Source organism: Podarcis cretensis (assembly GCF_951804945.1).
Source record: "Podarcis cretensis genome assembly, chromosome: 12".
Lineage (NCBI taxonomy): Eukaryota > Metazoa > Chordata > Lepidosauria > Squamata > Lacertidae > Podarcis > Podarcis cretensis.
The window spans coordinates 22775789-22799764 of record NC_137181.1 but is presented as its reverse complement, the minus strand read 5'-3'; the positions used below and the strand labels follow the sequence as shown (position 1 = coordinate 22799764).

The window sequence follows — 23976 nt, the reverse complement described above, 5'->3', positions numbered from 1 at the left end:
ACGCTTAATTAAATGCATAATATCCTGCTTTAAAGTTCAAACCAAGTTCATTGTTCTTGCGCAAACCTTGTATCTAAAATGAGGAGTATTAGGAATAGAAATGTGCCGGGTTAGTGTTCTAGCAGAATCTCAAATGTTGTGTTTTCACTTTGCCAGATTAATCAGTGATACCGATGGGCTGCACTAGTTGCCCCCCCCCTCTCTCTCTCTGTGTAAAAGCTAAGTATATTCATTCTTTGAACTTTTGACATACTGGAAGCAGAACATCAAGGGCACATGGTTTCATTTAGCATGCATCAGGAGATTTTTGCCTTTCCAAGAGTAGTATACAACTCAGATCATAAGCAGCTGTTTGCTAATATGACCACAGATAACCTTTCACCTTGGGGAGGAAACTGATATAAATGTGCACCTGTAAGGAATGTGCATTTCACAAGGACAACAGATAATCTTTTTCAGTTTTAATGTGCTAACTACTGGAAAGGAATGCTGCTGACATGGGGAATGTAGTATGACTTCCTTTTTATGTTAACTTTATGTCAAGCACTTTTAAACATGGCCCTTTGCCCATTATCCATCATGTAACGCTGCCTATAGAGCCTCAGATCAATTTATCTTTTAATCTTCAGTTCCCCTTTGACTCGGGCACTTTTCTCTCCATTCCTTTCTACTCCCTGCAAGCATCTGTAAATTTCCAAAATCACATTTGGTTAATATCACTTTATGGTTGCATTAGCAGGTAATGATAAGCCAAGAACCCTGGGTTCATAAAGCACACCATTCGCATAGCTCGACCTGCTTTCTCCTTTATGCAAGTGGATAAACAAACCCAGGCAGCCAGTAGCTTGGTGATGCATCTAGACCAGAGGTTATCGTTTGTTTGTTTGTTTGTTTGTCTGTTTGTTTCTTTCTAACAAGCTAGGATCACAAGCAGCCTTGAAACAAGGTTTATCGTTGGTGTATGAGTATTAGCTTGTTAAATGCCATGAGTCCCCTTCCTGTGTGGTTTACCTGCTTGTGCGAAGGTGGTGGGATGAAGCATAAGCAGTTAGGCTGCATGCATGAGCATGCAGCTCTTACTTGGTATGGTTGACTAAGCCAAGGTTCTTGGCTTACCTTCTTATGTGCAAATGCAGCCTTCTTATTTTTCTTCTCCTCAGTGGCTTCACTGAATCCAAATGAGCTCTAAAAGGATGTGATGCTTCTGCCACAATGATGTCTCTTCCGTGTTTTAAAATCATAAACAATATTGTTTAAAAAGTGCTAGAGCTTTTATTATCCAGGATTACCATCTAGTTTAGATATTTTTGCATATGTGATATTTTTATATGTGATCTGTATTGGTCTTGTTTTCTGCCCCCCCCCCAATAAAATGGTCTGTGATTGACTAACTTCAGTGGCTCCATGATATGGAGAGGGCACAGTGGTAAAAACACTGAAAGTCAATATATTAAGAGATGCCCTCTAATATTGATTGGCATCTGCCTCAAAATACTTACAGTGTAAGGTGCTCTATAATTATAACCTATAATTTTTCAAGTGGAGAAGTACAGTTTAGGCAAGAGGTGAGGAACCTATTCTCCAGATATTGTTAGACAACAGTTCCCATCATCCCTGACCCTTGACCAATGCTGGCTTGAGCTAATGGGATTTGGAGTTCAACAACATCTGGAGGGCCTCAGATTTCCCATTCTTCTGTAAACAATCCCTAAAATGTTGACTTCGTACTTTCATTTTTTTCTCTCGAGTGAAGCTGTGAATGACCAGGAGACCAGCTTGATCATTCAGCTTTGTCAATAGGCACATTCACAGAATGCTTCTTGTGTGTGTTCAAAATTTATTGTTTGTTGTGTAGAGAGATGTTGTTGAATTTTACTATCTTGGTTTGTTCTGTTCCAGAGGGTAATAAATACTTCCATATATATTATTTTAAATATGAACATATAACCATCACATTTACTTTGAAGCTTGTTGATGATCCTTACAAATCATGCTTTATTCATCTGTGTCTCTATAGAAGAAGTATTCTTTCAGTTTCTAGCTCTAGTCAGTAACTACATCTTGACAGTTTAATGAGACAGGTTTTTCCATGTAATCCAATGCTATAACAAGAAAGCTCGCTGAAATATAATAACCGATTATCACCTCCATGTGTTTGCAGCACCTATTTCCTGTTGTTGAATTGAAAGCTAAACTAGCTAAGAAGTGTATTAAGAAGAATAGGATCTGGAAATTTGGATGTGAAATAATATCCTAATTCTGCCGATGCTCTCAGTAATTACACCATATTTTTCTCCTACAATTCCCTAAGTGTGGTGGAATACTGTGATTTTAATTGATGCTTTGGCAAGAAACCTGAATAGTTTCTAACTATAGTTTCAAGTGATTTTTTTTTTTTTTTTGGTTCTATGTCTACTTTTTAATTTCGAGGTGATTCTGGTGGTTTAAATTGAGTGGTATTTTGATTTTACAGCCCGCCCCCCATGCAAGTGAGAAAACATGTGCCCCTTGTTTTGTATGTAATGCAAGAACTTGGCTTTCTTATAGGTCACTTGCATAATTTTTGAAATGGAACAATCTGACAACTGTAATTGGAATGACCTATTACAAAAGAACCATTATACACATTGACTGCAATCTCACTTCCCCCTGTTTTAGGTCTCCCAAAATCGCAGCTAGCACGATGCTACTCTCTTGCAATGCCCCATCATGCATCATGTCTTGATGTCAGAGTTACCAGGCAACCTGGGTGGAGTGCAGAGTTCCCTTATGGGAAGTTAGGTAAGTGTGAACATGTGCCATGTGTATGAAAAATATAATTAACCAAATCTTTTGGAAGGCTAAAGGTAAAGGTAAAGGTACCCCTGCCCGTACGGGCCAGTCTTGACAGACTCTGGGGTTGTGCGCCCATCTCACTTAAGAGGCCAGCGCTGTCCAGAGACACTTCCGGGTCACGTGGCCAGCGTGACATCGCTGCTCTGGCGAGCCAGAGCCGCACACGGAAACGCCGTTTACCTTCCCGCTGGTAAGCGGTCCCTATTTATCTACTTGCACCCGGAGGTGCTTTCGAACTGCTAGGTTGGCAGGCGCTGGGACCGAGCAGCGGGAGCGCACCCCGCCGCAGGGATTCGAACCGCCGACCTTTCGATCGGCAAGCCCTAGGCGCTGAGGCTTTAACCCACAGCTAGTGATCTTCATTTGGGCTGTTATGGAAAAGTGGATCTTGGCTGGAATAGACACAATGAATACAAAGTGTTTGGGGCTTTCTACCTCTTTAGGTGGGATGTGGGTGGCGCTGTGGTCTAAACCACTGAGCCTCTTGGGCTTGCCGATCAGAAGGTTGGTGGTTCGAATCCCCGCGGCGGGGTGAGCTCCCGTTGCTTGGTCCTAGCTCCTGCCAACCTAGCAGTTTGAAAGCATGCCCAAAAAGTGCAAGTAGATAAATAGGTACCACTCTGGTGGGAAGGTAAATGGCGTTTCCATGTGCTGTTCTGGTTTTGGTGTTCCATTGCGCCAGAAGTGGCTTAGTCATGCTAGCCACATGACCCGGAAAAACTGTCTGCAGACAAACGCCGGCTCCCTCGGCCTGTGAAGCGAGATGAGTGCTGCAACCCCAGAGTCGTCTGCAACCGGACTTAACTGTCAGGGGTCCTTTACCGTTTACCTTTTACCTCTTCAGGCAGGTAGGAGTTCCAGTTGCATTGGTATCATTTTGTTGGAGTCTTGACAGGACTATAAGATCTCTGCTGATGCTGTGTTGCATCTTTTGTACTTGCTGTTTGGTGATGTAGTGCTAAATCAGAAGCGCAAGATGTGTCCCGAAAAGACTGAGCTTCAGAAAGGTGCAGACTGGTCAATTGTGACAATGCAAAACTGACGTCTTAGATTGGATGCAAGCAGCTAGGCCTTCCCTGGCTTAAGATCAGTGCAGGTCAAGGATACTGTGCCATGTTTTCTTCACTGTCAGAGTGAGTCTCAAACAGAGTCTTTTGAGAAACTAAGCAGAAAAAAGGAATTTTACTTTTTAAAGCTTCTGACTAAAATAACCCTCCATACCAGACAATTGGAAGGTAACCACTGTAATGCTGACGGGGAAAAAAAAACATTGGAACAATGCAGGAAATTACAAGCCTGTTGGCCTGAACAGTCTTTGGTAAATTGGTAGAAAGTATTGCTTCAATTTTAGAATTGTTAAACATGAGAAGAGCAAGCATTTTTGAGAACGAATTGACATTACTCTGCAAAGAGGAAGTCCTCTATAATAATGTTTTCAGAATTGCTTGAGACTGCCAGTAAACATGTATGTTGGTTATATACTTGGGACTCAAAAGCTTTTGACAAAAAGCTGGTGCCGAGCTATTTTTATTCTAAACATCTGTATGTTTTAAATGAATCTTTATATATATTTAAAGTGCCTTCCATATTAATTTTTTTTAATTCTTTGTTTCCACCCCTTTGTTTTTAGCTGTTCTTTTATCTGTAAGGTGCCTTGAGTCCCTGTTAGGGGAAAAGGCAGCATATAATAATAATCCTTCATGTGTTGTCCACGTGAATGGGCTTCATGCATTGGAGAGCTGGCAGGGCCGTGCTTCTGCCCCTGCCCCTGCCATTGCATAGCTTTCTGCCCCTCAGCCTCTGTGTGTTGTGCCAGGGGAAGTTCCACAGCTTAGTGGTAGAACTTAGAATTTGCATGCAGATGGTCCTAAATTCAATCCCTGGCATCTCCAGGTAAGGCTGGAAAAAAATCCTCCTTTTTGAAACTCTAGAGGGCCACTGCCAGTTATTCCTGAGCTATGTGAACCAGCGGTCTGACTTTGTGTAAGGTAGCTTCCCTAAGATGCATGGAAAGAAAAGCCTAATTACGTAGGTTTCACATGATCTGGAATCTGAATGTTTTAGCTGTTCTGGGATCAGCTGGTAATTTACTAAAGAACAGGAAATGAAATGTAGGCGTAGGTGGACAGTTTCTGTAACAAAGAGAAGAAGTAGTGAGCAATTTTTAGATATTTGGTTAGTAAACAGATTCAAATTAGAACTGGCTCCTAACTAGTAGGCAGTTGTCGTGATTGTTGTAGAATGAAATATTCTGTCTTCGTGCACGCCCTTTATCTGAAGGAAAGCGAGGAAGAGACTTAAGCTTGCCATGACATATACTGAGCTGCATTTTGCCATCTTAAGATTGCAGGTCAGGCTGAATGGTGCTGTGTGTGGGATGCACATACTTAGCCCTCTCCTCTAGCCATCTGCAATGTTCATCATGCAACTACATGCCCAGATAAATGGATCCAGTATCTTGTGCCTCCTGCCAACCTAGCAGTTCAAAAGCACGTCAAAGTGCAAGTAGATAAATAGGTACTGCTCCAGCGGGAAGGTAAACGGCGTTTCCGTGCGCTGCTCTGGTTCGCCAGAAGCGGCTTAGTCATGCTGGCCACATGACCCGGAAGCTGCCTGCGGACAAATGCCGGGTCCCTCGGCCTATAGAGTGAGATGAGCGCACAACCCCAGAGTCGGTCATGACTGGACCTAATGGTCAGGGGTACCTTTACCTTTACCTTTATTTTGTGCCTAAATAATTATGGGCCCTAGAGTAATGGACAAATGAGGAGGAAAAGTATTGTCCTCTATTCTTTAACTGCTTCCAAGAGTCAAGAGAGTGGTGATGATATATCACCACAGTGCTCTTGTAACTTTCAAGGAATTTCAGGATCTCTTGTTTTGCACCATGCTGGATGTCAGGGAACTGCCATCGGAACAGGGAAGGGAGGTAGAGGGGCCTTTGGGATCCAGGGATCCTCCAAAAGTCTTGCAAAGCAGTTCCTCCTTCTGCGGTGGGGAAAGCCACACCTCCAGTGAGGAAAAGGGAAAGGGATCAGGGGATGCTTCCGGGAGCCCCAGCACCACTCCTGGTCAAGCCGGCCAGGAGGGAAGCACGCCTCTTCTGTTGCCCACCTTGCGCAGAGGGTTAAAGCGCAAAGAAGGAAGAAAAAGGCTGGGGGTGACGAAGTTCTTATGTTGGGGACAAAACCGGAAAAAGCCACTCCCGGATTCTGCTAGCGACTGAGGCAGACATGAACTTTGGGGTTCTGCACTGTAAATAGTTTTTTGCACCAAATAAAACCTGTACAAGAGCAACCACCCCTGCCATCTGACACTACCTATTTTGCTTTTTTGTTTCAGCAGTTCTGTGTTCTTGACATTTCTGCCTAAATTTTGCTCTTGGAACCATACTGTCAAGCATATCTTTACTGACCTAATTCAGGTTACTGAATGATAGTTGAAGCATCTTTCTACAAGATTAAAAAAGCTGTTACTTAGGCTACTTTAGGCAAAGACCATATAATGGTAAACCATAGTTTAGTTTTACATCTACAGAGATCAAGCTTGTGTGCTCCCTTCTCCTCCTCTGGTGTAGCCACATGGAGAAGATTGAAAGCATTTGGGTCCCCCCACCACTATTCATGGTTTCTTGATATTACTGAACCTTGACAAAGTGTGGTTTATTGAAACAGGCTGACATCAAATCGTAGTCCAGAATCTTGACTTGTTAAAATAAACTATGGTTAACACCAGCCTTACTTCCCAATTCAAACATAGTTGAGAATGGAAGTGGCCAATTCCAGTCATCTTGACTGCCAGACTGGAAGGAGAGAGGGGAGTGTATGGGTCCATATACTAAACATAAACCCTTAATTCTGTTTTAGCATTATAGACAGAATCAGTGACAAGAGGAAATCCAACAAAAATGCTGAATAGTGGGTGCATCTGTGTGCAGTTTTCCTCAGAAAATGAGAAATGAAAACAGCTAGTCCATCAAAACAATGTGAACACTATGCTATTTGGGTTTCCTCCTCATTGCCCTCTACCTCCCCATTTCATTGAAACAGTAACTTCATTGAAATTGACACTTGGGTATACAAAGAATTCATAGTGAATGAAGAACAGTGGCTAAATCTTCCTTAAATAGGCTCCAGCACACAGGGGTGAAATTCTTGCTGTATTCCATCTTGCTTCTTCTTTGATCACAAACTTGCTGAAGCAATGCTGGTTGAGTGTGCAAACAAGCCATATAGAATGTTCCAGAAAAATTCTATTGCTGATGGATACTGGCCATGGTGGCAAGGGCTGACGAAAGTCATAGTCCAAAACATCTGGAGAATACCACATTATTTCCATCAATAATCTTTCAAAGTGAAGGTTAAATCTCTGGTTCCTTGATCTTTGATGCAGTGCTGTCTGATAAAAGTATCAACCTGGTACCTCATAAGCCAAGTGGTGAGTCCAGTAATTTGGAATTGGTTTCTCCACATCCCTCTTGGAATGGATTGGATGTGTTTATAATAATCTCTGAGCCTATATACATTATTCTGGAGAAATGATGTTTCGTTTATTTGTCTTATCTTTTGTGTGAAATTCCGGGTAGCCCTATATGGGTATCAACGGGGAAATTCTTGGCATCGTTTGCTTCCTTTCTAGGTTTCCTCTTTCATCTCAGTTCTTATGTTTGTACTAGTCGCTGTAGTTGCCTTCATCAGGTCTTCCATCTGTGCTCCATTGTTGTGCTCCACTGTCCGGTACCATTCCCCCCTTGTTATGCTTGGGTCACAGGATCACTTCCTTCCCCCACAGCTTGTGAGAGGTGTTCAAGTTTTTTTAGTTCAGCCTGTTTGTTCCAAGTATGGGGGATTATTTGTGGCAGTCCCAGTTCATCTGCTGTGGAGGCTTTGGGGACTGTTTCCTGGATTCTGTGTTGATGTCCTATTGGCGCCCGGGCTCTGACTCTTCACTTGATATACTAATGTTTTTACAGTGGTACCTTGGTTCCCAAACACAATCCATTCTGGAAGTCCATTCGACTTCCAAAACATTCACAAACCAGGGCGTGGCTTCTGATTGGCTGATTGGCTCCGGAAACAATGCTGACAGCCGAAACGGACATTCAGCTTCCAAAAAATGTTCGCAAACCAGAACACTTACTTCTGGGTTTGTGGTGTTTGGGGGCCAATTTGTTTGGGAGCCAAGCTGTTTGGGAAGCAAGGTACCATTTTATTTGTCTGTTTCTTTTAATCTACATGTGTAGATTGCCTTGGGATTTCCTTGATGAAAGGCAGGTTAAAAATTATATCTATGAATAAAAAAGGTACTAAATTGAGATATATATTATTTGAGAAGCCATCTGTCAACCCAAATGAAAAGGTTAATTCCTCCCCTTCCCTTCTTGTTGTTTTTAGGGACAGGAGAAAAAAAAAATCTTCTTTTATACCTGGGTGGTGCCCATTTCTTCCTGTGGTTGTAGTTTTCCATCAATCAGTTAGCAGCCGTCACTCTGTGGCAAACAGTCCTCCATCAGCTAACAAACTTCTAGACACTTTGAGGCAGTCAATGATTGCTTTATTGCTTTCTATCTTCCTATTCCCTGCCTCTGGCAGTTTAAAGAAGTTTAAATAAATCTATTTTGGGATGGGGGAAAGAGACCTCTTCCTTCATCTGTGCTAACTCAAGTTGTCATCCTGGACATAGGAGCAAAGTTCTAAGATATTAAACAAAGAAAACTGTTTTGAGACTGTCAGATTTAATTTTCCTAATCCCTAACAGTTATAGTGACAATCTCTTGTATTGCTCAGGATTTTGCCTTCCCTGGTACCATGATGAAAGCATCGCCAAATAAAAAACGAACAAACGGTTTTGGAGAGAGATGCTGGATGGAAACAAAATAAATACATAAAAACTAGGAAGTCTAGGAAAATTAAATTGTAGCATACGGTGCTGGTGTATTAAATTTCATGGAAGCAGTTGCTTGATATGCCTTTGAAATACAATTTCATTGATTCGGAAGCTCTTAGAATATTTAATACCACCCTTTTGGTACATGTAAAAAACCCCCAACTCCTTCTTAGTATTGAATCAACAAAAGAGGTGTTCACACATGACATTCAATGAGTGTGCAACCTGTGTACACAAATAGTTAAGCTGTAAACTTGCACAGTTATTCACATGTAACGCTCAGTGGGCAAACAATCTGGGTACCCAGTAGTTGTTCAAAGCCGGTGTACAGTCTTTCACACAGACACATGCACATGGGTAGAGACAGCTTGTACATGGGTTCAGGGTAACATGTGAATAAGCCTAAATGGTCCAATGAAACTGATTTAGTGAGCTTTTGCTTCCGTCAAACCTTATGCTGCAGTTAAAAGGAGGAATCCTAACCAGAGCCATGTTCAAACATTTTGGGAAAAGATGGTTTAGTATTGGGGAAGGACCCCCTTTTCTCACCCCCCCCCTTTTGAGACATGCCTGTGCTATGCTATATAGCACTACAGCAGGGTGGGGAATCACTGGCCCCCCAGATGTTCTTGGATTCAAATATCAATCAGCCAGCATGGCCAGTTGTCAAGGATGTGGGTGTTGTAGGCCACCAACATCTGGATGTTCAACATCTGGATTCTTAGCTCTGCTAGAAGGTTCATGTTTGGAATACTTTTATTGCTATATAGCTGGGTGGTGGTTTAGTTTCGTAGAGTGCAGAAGGAAAACATTTTTCTTCTTCTTGAAGCAGTTTTAGTGGATTGTTTAAAAAAAACCTCCACCCAAATTTTCACAATTTTCCAGAACAGCTACTGTAAGCTCTTCAGGGTTTGAGCAAGTCAGTCTGTTTCCACCCCCTTCTGTACATACGGCACATCTTTGCGAGGTTGGTGGTTGGTGGTTGCAGATTTTATTTTGCACACCCATATAATTAGGGAGTCCCACAAGAATGTAGAAATTATTTGGATGATCCTTCTTTGCTTCCATATCAATAGGCTCTTGATACCAAACTTCATTGTCGGAGGAAATGAGTGTTTAGGGGCTGATACAGAAAACCATTTGGAAAGGTAGTCCATTCCTGTGCTCTTGTTTCAATATGAAAAGACAACATCTTCCCTGAATTGGACTCCTGTTTCATTTAAAAAACTTCATTATTTGTAAACTATTTTTTACACCCTGTACCTATATAGCACAGAAAAAAAGTGGATGGTAACAAAAATTAATATATAAGCAGACAACAAAATCTGCAGCGCAGAAAATAAAATTAATGTGAGGCATGTAAACAAAGCAAGCTATAGACCAGTGATAAATAAGGCATGGGAGTAAACTACATAGCTAAGTCAGGGACTGAAATTACAGCTAAGTCAGGGGTTGCTGAACTATCAAGATCCCTTAGTTAATAGTCTGCAAGTAAGTAGAAATGATTTTTAAAAACATATAGAAGGATATTTATTGCTGCCCTTGAAAGAGTCCAGATTCAGTGCAATTAGTCTAAACAATATTAGAAATGTACATCACCTTTTTATGAAGTGCTTGCTGGACTATGTCCTATTTGGGAGGTCTGTGTTTATTGCAAGGTAATGAAAGCAGCACCAAAATCAAGTTTTTTCCTTTTCAGCATTCTGTTACATTAAAAATAAATACATAGGTTAATATTTTAAAAGGGCATTGAATCAAAGTAATAAATCACCTTTACTTATTCAGTAAACTCTCTCCCTGAACCGTTTGGTTCAAAAATTTGACTCCAGGAAATACTTGAGAATGTTTGTCTGACTTCAGAACCATTAGGCATGATTTCTGGTTGCTAGATGCATTTGTAGAATGTGTTTAACTTGCTGTTGTCCAGAACAATCCCAGTTTAATTGGGCTCAGTACAAGGCTAGTCCATGGAGTTTTCCTTTGCAAATGGAATAACCAAAACTGGTGCAAAGTGAAAGCTGAAGTTAATTAGCCATGCAAATCTGAAGCTTGTGTGTTTGCTTGCTGGGAGTGGTCTGCCTTATTTTTCTTGCAGCCAGTGTTGTGTACTGGTTAAAGTATTGGACTAGGACCTTGGAGACCAGGGCTCAAATCATGAAGCTCACTGGGTGACCTGGTGTCAGTCACTGCCTCTAAGCCTAACCTACCTCACAAGATTGTTGTGGGGCTTAAACGAGGGAGAGAACAATGTTCAGCTCCACAGAGAAGAAGGTGGGATATATGAAGAGAAGCAATAGCACTGCTCTATTCTGCCTTGGTCAAACCATACTTGGAGTCCTGTGTCCAGTTCTGGGCACCACAATTTCAAAGGGATATTGACAAGCTGGAATGTGTGCAGAGAAGGGTGACCAAGATGATCAGGGGACTGGAAACCAGGAATGGTTGGGGGGCTTGGGTATGTTTAGCCTGGAAAAGAGGAGTCTGGGAAGATACATGATAGCCTTCTTCAACTATCTAAAGGGCTGTCACGTGGGGAATGGAGCAAGCTTGTTTTCTCCTGTTCGTGGGTAAGACCCAAACCAATGGATTTAAGTTACAAGAAAGGAGATTCCAACTAAACTCTAGGGTGAACTCCCCATCTCATATACTTTAAGGCAACGGTGGGGGAACCTCAGTCACAGAGGCCAAATGTGGACCTCCATGCCCCATGTAGCCCTTGGGGTTCTGTCCAGTTTACACCCACCACCAGTGCCCACACTCATACCGTCTTTGAGTGTGTTTGCCTGGTTTTTGCCTCCGAGTGGCATGTGGCCCTCAGAAGGTTGTCCAGATGGGAATGTGGCCCCTGGCCTTAAAAAGGTCCCTTTGCCTTGCTTTAAAGCCTGACGAGTTCTGTTATCCTGCAAAGTGGTGAGGAAGGTTTCCCCACACGTTGAGTACAGATGTTTGTTGAGATTATTGCCTTGCCTTTATCTGCTAATTCCAACTATAAAAGCTGTTGCTTGTCCTTGCAGAATAAGAGTATTTTTCTTCATTATAATGAGATGTTATGTTCTATCCTATTCTGGACGTCACATCTTCTGCACTTAATTCTAATTCTCTCTGTCACGTCTCTGTTGTGTATGCTAACATCTATAACCATAAAATGTAATTTATCTGCAAGATATGGCTAATATTGTGAGAGCAATTCTGGAGTGAAATGATTCTTATTTAGGCTGGTGAAAGATTTGGATGGTTTCTCTTCAAATTAAAGGATAGGTCATGTTCAGAAACAAATTAAATATTAAACGGAGGAATTACATTGGAGCAGTGCCCAGATTCTAAAACCAGGCTGCCAATAAGCCTATAACCTCTCCTTCTCTTCAGCAAGTTTTAATTCAAATCATACAGTGGAGATATAAAGGGGTAATAGTAGTCACTCAGGATCAAGAGTCCAATTTTCTCCAGCTCCCCATAAGAAATATACAAGCCCTGGTGTTGCGTAGCAACAGGTTAACGTATGGCACTATTTGCACTTAACAATGTTTCCTGCTTTGGGAAGAATTAGGCTGCTGATGGGACTGGTACAAGGGAAAATGATGTCCCTTTGCATGCATTTTGCTGTTTTCTATTCAGTCCACAATGAGAGTAAGTGAAGGTCGTCTGCTCAACTTGTTCAAAGTCACAAAATGAAGCATTGGTTTCTTTCCAGTTTCTGCTGGTTAGGTGCCCATGTTACTTTACTTTCCCAATAAAGACTGACCCCTTTTGGGGACACACTCCATGCTTTTCATAGGTGTAAATTAGGAGACTTCAGTGACTACAGTGGGCTGTGGGAGAAGCCATTCTGCCATCGCTGTATGGAGTGAGTCTATTGCCACTAAAATAGGTTGGAAAGGGAAGAATGAGCATTCATTAGTCCTGCAAACCTTCAGAGCTGTCATCTAGATGTTCCTGAATTCCATGACTAATGGATAATATTTTATATTGGAGATGCTTAGAGAGAGCATAACATGTATTTCACTCCCATACTTAAAACAAAGACTGGCTACAGTCATATACACAGTGTTGAGAGTGTAAGCGCTTTAGTTGAGACTCTCAGAATGCCTTCCAACTCTACAATTCTATTATTCTAAATAATAATAATAATAATAATAATAATAATAATAATAATTATACCCCGTCCATCTGGCTAGGTTTCCCCTGCCATTCTGGGTGGCTTACAGCAAAATATTAAAATACAATAATTCTTCAAATATTAAAAGCTTCCCTAAACAGGGCTGCCTTCAGATGTCTTCTAAAAGTCCAATAGTTGTTTATTTCTTTGACATCTGATGGGAGGGCATTCCACAGGACGGGCACCACAACCAGAAGGCCCTCTGCCTGGTTCCCTGTAACCTCACTTCTCGCAACTGAAGAAGTGTGCATGCACACGAAAGCTCATACCAAGAACTAACTTAGTTGGTCTTTAAGGTGCTACTGGAAGGAATTTTTTTATTTTGTTCTCACTTCTCGCAGTGAGATACCGCCAGAAGGCCCTTGGAGCTGGACCTCAGTGTCCGGGCTGAACGATGGGGGTGGAGATGCTCCTTCAGGTATACTGCTCCGAGGCCGTTTAGGGCTTTAAAGGTCAGCACCAACATTCTGTGACTTTAACCAATGTTAGGGAGTTAAGGTATCCCATCTGTCTGTCTTTTAGGCTCTTTTAAGGTTAGCAGAGGCCCTCTGCATGCAACTTGCTCTTTTCAGCATTGTGGATCCACTTGTACATTCCTTATTTCAAGTAAAGGCAATTTAAAAATTTGGTATGGTCTTACAATGTAGAAGTGAGGCCTAGTTTATGCCTAGTTTATGCCTAGGCCTAGTGTGAAGTATGGGGCAAGAGCAAAACCAATACAGTGGTACCTCGGGTTATATACTCTTCAGGTTACATATGCTTCAGGTTACAGACTCCGCTAACCCAGAAATAGTACTGCAGGTTAAGAACTTTGCTTCAGGATGAGAACAAAAATCGTGCAGTAGTGGCGTGGCGGCAGCGGGAGGCCCCATTAGCTAAAGTGGTGCTTCAGGTTAAGAACAGTTTCAGGTTAAGAACAGACCTCCGGAACAAATTAAGTACTTAACCCGAGGTACCACTGTACTGGATATAAATATTATGGATTTAATTGAACACCTGCATTCATATTCTACTCTTTGTGAAACGTGGATAGCTCCTATGTGTCACAACATTCCCTTGTCCTAAAGGGTAGACCCAACACTTGCACAACAAGCTAACTTAGACTGAGTTTTGGCATCAATAGAAGGAAATACCCTTCATCCTCAATGTGTGTGATTTTTGCACAAATACAATCTGGGGCACTCAGTCAGGGAAAAAACTGCATCCAGAAATCAGCGGTGGTGTAGGCTATGGAAGTTTGGATTTGAATCTGGGATTTGGTTTCAAATAAATGCTCGTTTATTTTATTCTAAAATAAAATGGTAAAAAATGTTTTAAAAAAGGACAACCATTCTTATTTCCTCAGTTCCAGTGTCACTTAATAATAATAATAGCCTAGTGTCTATAGCCTAAAGGTAAAGGTAAAGGTACCCCTGCCCGTACGGGCCAGTCTTGACAGACTCTGGGGTTGTGCGCCCATCTCACTTAAGAGGCCAGGGGCCAGCGCTGTCCGGAGACACTTCCGGGTCACGTGGCCAGCGTGACATCGCTGCTCTGGCCAGAGCCAGAGCCAGAGCCGCACACGGAAACGCCGTTTACCTTCCTGCTGGTAAGCGGTCCCTATTTATCTACTTGCACCCGGAGGTGTTTTGAGCTGCTAGGTTGGCAGGCTATAGCCTAGTTGTCTATAGTTGTCTATAGCCTAGTTGCTAGCAAATCATACAACCTGGTCAGTCTGAGGGACTTAAGAACATAAGAAGAGCCCTGCTGAACCAGGTCAAAGGTGTGTCTGGTCCAGCATCCTGTCCTCACAGCGACCAGTCAGATGCCCGTGGGATGCCTACAAGCAGGACACAAGCACAGCAGCACTCTGCCCACTTTTGGTTCCCAACAACTGGTATACAGAGGCATACCACCTCTGGCAGTGGAGGTTGAACATAGCCACTGTGGCTAGTAGCCCTTGATAGCCTTGTCCTCAATGAATTTGTCTAATCTTATTTTAAAGCCATCCAATTTGCTGGCTAACGCCGCCTTCTGTGGGAACAAGTTCCATAGTTTAACCATGTGCTGACTTCTCACCACATGGGCGCAGATAGATAGCTGGCTGTATGACTGTGTTGCAGAAAGCTTCTTTTGCTAGATTGAGTTTACTTGTTACCCTGTCTTATCAAGTGGAGGATGTCAACTCCCACCCAGAAACCTGTGTCCCCACTGTGGAAGGATGTGTGGATCCAGAATTGGCCTCCTCTGTCACTTACAAACTCATTGTTACGACCGTGTTCATGGAAGACAATCTCACTCGGCTACGAGTGGTCGCCAAAGAAGAAGATAGTATATAGTCAACTGAAGGTTGTCTTATAGAATTCAGTAGAGTTGGGCTTGTTGACTTGTGCTTTTCCTGATGGCTGAGTGGTGGCTTCAGGTTTTTAAACCAATAAATATTTTTTTGTGAAGTGTACCAGATTCTGCTCACTTGACATGAATGTAAGGGTTGGTGGAGATGGGAAGAGGTAGATACTGATGCTGATAATGGAATGGAAAGCTCTTTAGTTTCTTGCAGAAGACTGACAGTGGATGAAAGCCATCATCCAGTTCAGCAAGCTATTTAGAATGAGATGTGGGCATTGGCTCATGATACTAGGGGACGGTTGCGTGACTAAGACTTAATGCAATTGAAAATAATTAGGATCCTTGTCAGTTGTCTTGGCAGCCAAGCCAGGGATGGAATGAGTTCAGGGAAACTGTTCTCTAAGAGGCTAGTCTATCCAAGTCAGGATTGAGGCATAATGACAGCTACTTCTAAGAATCTTCTCTGCCTTGAAAAAGAATTCTTCTGTAACTAAACTGGGTTTTTGAAGAAATGTGGTCCAGGATTATTTAAAACAGCTGATTGAATTAACATATAATCCACAATGTTCATCTGGGACTAACTATTCAAACTCATAAGGGTGGTTGAATAGCATTACTGTCAATTGTCAGGTACACTTTCTATGCACTCCAATAAGCAGATAAACCTAGGTATACCTCTCTAGATTAGGTTGGCTTTATAATTTTTAAGTAATTCGTTCATACACATGCTTGTGTGAGGTAGCAATTAAATCTCTTGCAATGTCTCAGGATGGGCAGATTGCTTGCTTCAGTTTTATGGGGTTTTTTATTTTAAAAAAGAATGTATTGTATTAAGGAAATGGATCTCATTGACAAATTATAAAGTCACAGCAGTTGTGTCTAAGGGTGACTTACAGTGTTGCCCACTAGGAGAATAGTTTTCTGTTTGTCATCCCTAGCTCCTGGCTCTGATCTAACACTGTGTATAAACCCCAGGTCAGATGTTTTGCGATTAGTTAGTATACTTGGGGTGGGGGAATAGATTGGACAAATACCAAATTGGAAATATTTCCATAGGAAATAATGGAAATCATGGACTCGTTATGTGAACACTTGCCTAATGGAACGATTTCCATAAGCGGGGACTGTGTGTATATGCAATCTACAAGTGACAGCACTGTCTGCACATAAGAAGGATGTATTGGTAGCTTTATGGGTACCCCATAGATTGGAGAGATAAAAATAAAGTTAAGGAAAAGTTCTGAGGGAGGGAAAACCCCAAACAGCCTCTTGGGTTAGGCAGAAAGTAGAAAACAAGGGGAGGGGATTTGGAATGGCATATCCTGGAAGAGGGCCTGGCTGAAATCCTGAATAGGAGCACTCCACATGTGCAATGCCACACTTTCTTATATAAGTGCTGAACAAGTCTTATTGTGATGAAAACAGCAATGTTAAAAACTGTAATCCTACCAAGTCAAAATGTTAGCAGCCACCACTGCACGTGTATGAGAACCTACAACATGTGAAGTGGGCCTTAGCAATCATTCTGTGCTGGTCCCGGGGGAAAGGTACCGTGATCGTAGTCAGAGTTCACGAGATGAGAGGCGAGGTCCGAAACAGGGAGCCGGGCGGGGAACAGGAACGCTGGAAGGTCAGAAGCTGGGAGCCGGGCGGGAACAGGAACGCTGGGAAGTCAGAAGCAGAAGGCTGGGCAGGGAACAGGAACGCTGGAAGGTCAGGAACAGGAGGCCGAACAGGAACACTGGAAGGTCTGAAGCCAACAACGACGTTGCTCCCGCAACCTGGGACCGGGCTGACTGACCTTTATCTTCTTCTAAGGCCAGGGGCGGTCCCGGCCCCCAGGAGCCCCGCCTCCTCTGGCCTTAAGGCGAGCACTCCTCCTGGGAGCAACCAGTTCCCTTCGCCTCTCTGCCCTAAGCCTCTGTAGTTCAGGAGAGGCCGAAGGGTTACTGGGCCCCGGAGGAGGCTCACCTGTAGCCACTGAGTCCTCAAGCACCTCTGGGGCCAGAAGGGTTTCACCTGGTGCCTGCTCCTGAGGATCTGACACAGGTGCAGGCTCCTCAGAATCTAGGCCTTGCCCCAGTTCAGCCGGCCCTGGAGGCGGGGACTCCTGTGCAGGCTGGGATTCCTCTGGTTCAGCCTCTGAATCGGAATCCCAGGCCATCACACATTCCTCACTTCATAATAGTGAGTAATAGTAGATGCCCTCCTCCCTACTTCCAGAAAGTGCCGCTCATATCTTTATATAGACAGTCTTTTAAAAAAGAGGAAATAAATTGTGCATCCTCTGTGCCACTCCCTAGTAGGGCTAGGCGATATCTGGTTTTTAACATCACGATATATCACCAGCTAAATATCACAGTATCTTGATACATCATGATATCTGCAGCGGCAGAGGGCCTTGCTGGGCCTCCGACGGTGCTAGAAGTTGTGCCGCACTTTGCAGCAGTAGAGGGTTTCACCTCCCCTCAGTGGCAAACTATCCTGCCATGCTTCCCCATGGCGGTGGAGGGTGCACTTGACGAGGCTCCCCAAGGCAGTGGAGGGCCTTAAAATGTAAGGAAGTAGTAGATTTAAAAAAAATTAAATATAGTTCCATATAATATATTTAATAGATTTTCAACTAATTTAAGAGTAGTTTAAGTGATTTACTAGTCAAGTTGCATCTGCTTCCCCACTCAGAGGTCTAAGTGGAATCTATGCACGCATAAGCCCCACTGAGTTCAGCTAAACTTACTTCTACTTTCCTGGGAGTAAGCCTCTTTGAATTCAGTAGGGCTTGCTTGTGAGTAGACATGCATTTGCTTGCACTGCTTCCTGAAGAGCACCCTCCCCATCATTCTCACATAGTACCCAGCCTCTCATTTCAGCATAAGGCAGCCAGCTAAATCTTCTCCCCTACATTCCCCCCCAAAAGGCCCCCCAATGGCCCTCATCCCACCAATCTCTCTCTTTTAATCAAAGGGAGGGAGGGCAAGCAAGTAAAAAGATACAGTGGTACCTCGGGTTACATACGCTTCAGGTTACAGACTCCACTAACTCAGAAATAGTACCTCGGGTTAAGAACTTTGCTTCATGATGAGAACAGAAATCATGCTGTAGTGGCGCAGCAGCAGCAGGAGGCCCCATTAGCTAAAGTGGTGCTTCAGGTTAAGAACAGTTTCAGGTTAAGTACAGACCTCTGGAACGAATTAAGTACTTAACCCGAGGTACCACTGTAGTCTCCTTTAAATAAATAATACCCTTCCTTTTCTAGTAGGGAGGAAAGCTATTTAGGGGGAACCAACAACATAAACACCAGCAGAAAATAAAAACAAAAATTATTTGCCCTCTTTTTTTCTAAAAGAAAGAAGTGCTTTCCAGTTCTTTGTTTGCGGTTTTTTGTTCACTTTGCCACTGGATCTTTGATTGTCTAGCTGTGGGGGGTTTCTCCTATCTTGTTAGCGGGTTCTGCATAATTAGCAGCAAAGCTGTAGACACTGTGCCTGCAAATTATCTGAAGAGTATCTGTAAAGTATTGGTTCAGCTGAGCTACCCCCTGGGAAGTTGTAAAGTGGCCACCTTTTCTCCACCAGTATGTTGCCTTGTTGAAGCACTTCTCCTGATATTACTTCAACACCGGTATTCTCCTTCTCCCTAGTTAGTCGCTCTTTCTTTGGCAGTAGCTATGCCGTGTAATTGTTCACTTATCACACTTTCCTTCTCCTGACCACAAGCCAAGTTCTACAATGTCGGCGAATGTAGAAAACACATTTTGGTGAAATGAATGTTAAATCCATAATTGCTTGACAAGATGATAAATTGAACACTAAATTTCCTGGCTATGGCTTTTTCATTATCTACCATGGACTGGCTGTTTACTGTAGCATAAAGTTTAGCGATGTGTTCTTGAAAACTGACACATCATCATCATTATCATTATCATTATTATTATTATTATTATTATTATTATTATTTAAACAACAGCATTTTGTTTTCATTTGTGTTTTCATAGATCAAGAAAGAAATGTAGCACCCTAAATTTGGCCAAAAATAGGACTATGCCTTGTTGCCAACAATGTTCTGGTGGGATTGAGCTATAAATCTAGTTTTGGATGGTGTTTTCAAGACAATAAAAGCTTACTTTTTTCCAACTGCTCCCGAAATACACATGTACACTCTTTATGAGGCATAAAAACAGAAGTTGTTTCTAGCTATATGGAAGAATCTGTGTTTTAATGAATATCTTGTAGGGAACACTGGTTGGTATAAGGAAAACACGGTTGTGTGCCTATATTATATGATACTTCATATTTCCAATTAGGAATCTGTTTCTTCTTGAAAGTCGTGCTTGCTTAACTACAGCCAGTTACTTAATGGACATGCTTTGCCCCTTACAGTGTTTCAGCTATACTTAAGTGCAGTGCTTTTTTCTAAAAAGAATTTAGGGGTACACTCATTTTCCTACTCACATTGAAATACTGCCCCTCAATGAGGCCAAACTTAGATTCATAACATGTTTAGGGATACGCGTCCCCCCCAAAAAAGCACAGCTTAAGTGAGTGTGACATAATAGCTAAAATATTTGGAACAGATATTGGCATGGGAATTCTGAAACTGAGCCTCAACATGTTTCAGTGTGTGCTTGTTTTCGTGACTGTGTCAATGGGCCACCGCAGTCATAATACCGACTGCCTTTTACAGAAGAGGGCTGTGGGGTTGTTTATCTGTTTGCACATAAATTTCCCCTGCTTGCTGCCAGTGGCCTCAACCAGGGTTAACCATGGCTGCATATAAATGAACCATAGTCAATGCCAATCTCAGTTTGCTCCTAGCCAGGATTCCTAACTAGCTAAGAATCCTGGAGCCAACATGGCTCGGTATTAATTATGGTTAACATTTGTGCTACCACGATTATAAATAAGATGCGGTGGTGGTAAAGTACGTTCCTTAACTATGTGAGTGATGGGCATTGCTCCATTGTCACTGGTCCCTGTACCCCCCAAGAGTACTTCTGCAGCACCTTAAAGAATCATATATGGGATGATACTCTAAAATGATACTCTTCGAAGTATCTGACTTGGTTTGTAGACACAATGAAATTAATGGACACAACTAACTTCAGTCCATTAATTTCTGTGCATCTACTCTTGGGTAGGGTATTGATACAGGATTCCATTTGCCTCCTGAATCATATTTCATGTCTTCTTTGTAAGAAGCAAAGTTCACCGGCGTGCAGTCAAGGCTTACATTCTTCTTAAATTAAAAGAAGCTGGATAAGTTTGACTTAAGATGTATTGTGGTGATAACACAGTCTAAACCTAATTTAAGCAAATTGAAATGTTCTGAGGCATTCAAGTAATGCATAGTTTGCTTCTATATCCTGTTGTGGCGCACTGACACCTAAAGGAGGCCTGTGGTATTGACACACTGAGGTCATCTCTTCCCTGTTACAGTGTAGATATTTATAAGTTTTGTAGGCTGGAACAATGCTTCCCAAACTCCCCCCTCCCCCCCCCGCAACGACTTGGGAATTGCTGAGGGTCTTGCTAGATCACTTAAGAATTTTTCTATCTGTTGTAGCAATTGCAATGCACTGTGCTAGATGCTGTATGGTTTTTGAATTGTGTTTTCATTACTGCTTTTATTTCTCATGTGTTGTATTTTACTGTGTTGTGATTAGAATTCCAGGAAACTAACTGCAAATGCAGCCTTCGGTAACCATAATTCTTCAAAAAAACAAAAAACAAAAACCTAATACCTCCCCCAAATAGAAATAATTTTTTTAATATTTGTAATCAGATGAAAAATCATCCAACAGAATTCTGCATTCATCGACAGGCATCTTCAGTTCAAGATTTCACAATGTTCTAAAGTCATAATTTAATTTGGGCAGCAACCTGTGTTCCTTGTTATACTCCATAAAAGAAATCAATCTGATTAGGAATTTGCCTTGCTGTCCCTCGCTTTAAATTGGGGATGAAGGAACTGTGGGTTCCAGATGTTATGAAACTGCAACTCCCACCAGTCTCAACCTTGCATGTGCAATAGTCAGGGATGATTGAAAGTCTTAGGCCAGTAACATCTGGAGGGCCTCAATTTCCCCATCATTGCCTTAAATCTTACATAGTGTATTCATTTAGACAAAGAAGAAATTTTTCTTACCTATTTCTAATTGTCATATTATTGGTATTGTCAGTAAACTTAATTTTCCTGTATAAAGAGTCATTGCAGATGCAACAGTATAGGGAACTGGATTCCTGGGATTTAAAAAATCATCCTATCTGAATTTGCAGACTATCTCATATGGGCAGCTGTTTCAGCAATAAGATGGTTCCTAAGGCAGCCTTGGTCCCAGATAGGGTTTCTATGCAGATGACCCTCAGAGCCACAAGCATCCACAACCACCTTCAGGGATGCATGGAGTCCTTTCTTCTGTTTAATTGCTAATGCAGATATCAAAGATAATTGGTTTAAGGAGTGGGAAGATCATGGAGGAGGCTAAAAGCTCTGCTTGATGCACAGACCCTGATCACGGGGAATGGCGTGCAATTAGTTTATGAAGAACAACAGTATTGTTTTATTGCTATAATCTCTCTCTCTCTTAACATAAGCAGCTTTTGAAAATTAGTTTGAAAAAGTTATGTATAAATAATTAATATCCGAAGAGTTTAGAGCTCCTTCATTAGAAGAACCTTTATGAGCAAAGGCTTCCTTAAGCCATCGGAAGAGAGTGCTTTCAGTTGCCGCCCCCCCCCCCCTTCATCAAGTGTAACTTAGTGAAACCCCAGCATATCTGCAGGTGCAAAGAGCATCTATGGGGAAAAGTCAATATCAACCCAGTGAAACAAAGCCAGTGGCGTAACGTGGGGGATGCAGGGGGGGCCGGCCGCATCGGGCGCAACATCTGGGGGTTAGGGTTGGGGGCGCAAATCCATGGGTTAGGGGGCGCAAATTACTTGCCTTGCCCCGGGTGCTGACAACCCACGCTACGCCACTGAACAAAGCTGCACTGATTCTATAGTTACCCCAGTCAGCCTCATGGAACATAAATGTGGATAATTTACAGCCCTGGAATGTTTTGTACTGCAGAATCAGATGGGCTGTATGTGTACCACAGCTTACCCTGTTTTCCTCAGATTTTCCAAGGCTGTGCTTGCATATAACATTAAGCTATCAATTATGATTTAGTAAGCAAAATTGTGAGCGGGATGCACAGTATACCAGTTTATAAAGTTTTTAGTGTAGCATGGTGTCTGAACCTGTGATTGTGGTTTGTTTCGTCCTAGCAACTTATGACTGCTAGACCAACAAGAAGTCACGGTTTAGGGTTCAGATGTCACAGTAAACTAAATCCTTTGTGGTTTTGTGCGCCTACTCACATGAATGGAGGAGCAAAGTGGGAGCAGACAGTTCTCGCACAGTGCAACTTATGAAACGTCATTTTATAGACTAACATTTCATGTGCACATGGCCAATGTGTCTTGCTTGCACCATAATAACATTCTTGTTATGTTTGTGTGCTTCTGCATATTCTCAGCCTATCTTCCTTGTGTGCATCTTCCTTTTGTGACTCTGCTGAGTTTTTGATAATTTTCAGTAAAACCTTCTGCAGGAAACCACGCACAGGACACCTGCCAGTTAAGAAGGAAGTTCTGTTGGCTGATGGGGACTGTGTAAGAGAGTCAGAGCAACCATTGAAGCTCTAGCATGTGAACACAGCGAGAGATGGTGCTCCTCCTTTCAAGCTACTTAATCTTGGCAAGTCTTTAAGTTATGGAAATGCATGTATGAATTGTCCTGTTGTACCAGCATGCATGTATTTAGGATGAGGGCTTGTTAATAAGTACAACGCTGCAGAACACCAAGTTATGTAGGTTTCCTATAGTGTTACATCAGGGTCATAGGCACACTTACTAATGCCAATATCATTTTTTTTAAATGACTTTTGAAAAGATGACACTTGTGTTAGTGTCCTGCTTGTGGATATTTCATAAGCAACTGGTTGGCTACTGCGAGGACAGGATGAGCCTTTGGCCCATCCATTAGAGCAGCTATTAATGTTCATAAAATGCTATGCTGGAAAGCTTCAGTCTGAAACTTTCCTTGCTGCTAAATTTTTGGGGTTACCGACATGGTCGATTATTCAACTGTTCAGTTCTGCACAACAGTGTCCTCACTATGTGCTGTCATGAAAGGAGATTGCACTCTCCTTTTCTCATTTGTTTTCCAAGTTGATAATTAGGTTATGAGAGAGCGGCAGCAGTTTTGTTAGCTTGGTTGACATTTAAGCAAGAATGCCCTGGATTGTTGAAATTGAATGTAGGCCAGAAAGGAAGGACAGAGGGGAGGACGCATGTCATTGGCAATATTCTCTAGCACATGTTGTAGACATGGAGGGCTGGCAGGATGTGAATGGTGATATTTGGATGTGTTTTTAGTCTTGAGCACGGCTGTAGTAGCAAATCTCCTGGCTGGCAATTAATGCCCAGTCTTTTTGTAAGCAACTGTCTGAATGCCACCTTTGTGTTTTGTGCCCATTCCAGAGCTTAGACGTGGTGCTTGTTCTCCTGCCATGGCAATGGAGTTTTACTGACCCACCACCCTCTTCCCAGATTGGGTACTTACTTACTTTTCTAAAGTAAAAGCATCATTTCTCCCTCTGGCATGGCACCATGGTTAGAAGGACTTAGAGAGAGGTCTGGGAAACAAAAAAGGAGGACTCCTTTTTCTTCTCTCTCCCTTCTCTAACCATGGCACCATGCCAGAGGGAGAAATGGTACTTTTCAGAG

At 42.4% G+C, this 23976-nt stretch overlaps 1 protein-coding gene across 3 annotated transcripts in view; it reads left to right on the top strand.

Annotated features, from left to right (window-relative positions):
- KIAA1217 overlaps positions 1–23976 on the top strand; it is a 369002-nt gene that overhangs the window by 23318 nt on the left and 321708 nt on the right. For all 3 annotated transcript variants that reach the window (XM_079947806.1, XM_079947815.1, XM_079947822.1), the window contains exon 2: positions 2659–2781. In XM_079947806.1, the coding sequence (XP_079803932.1) occupies positions 2659–2781 (123 nt within the window). The remainder of the gene's footprint in view (positions 1–2658; positions 2782–23976) is intronic.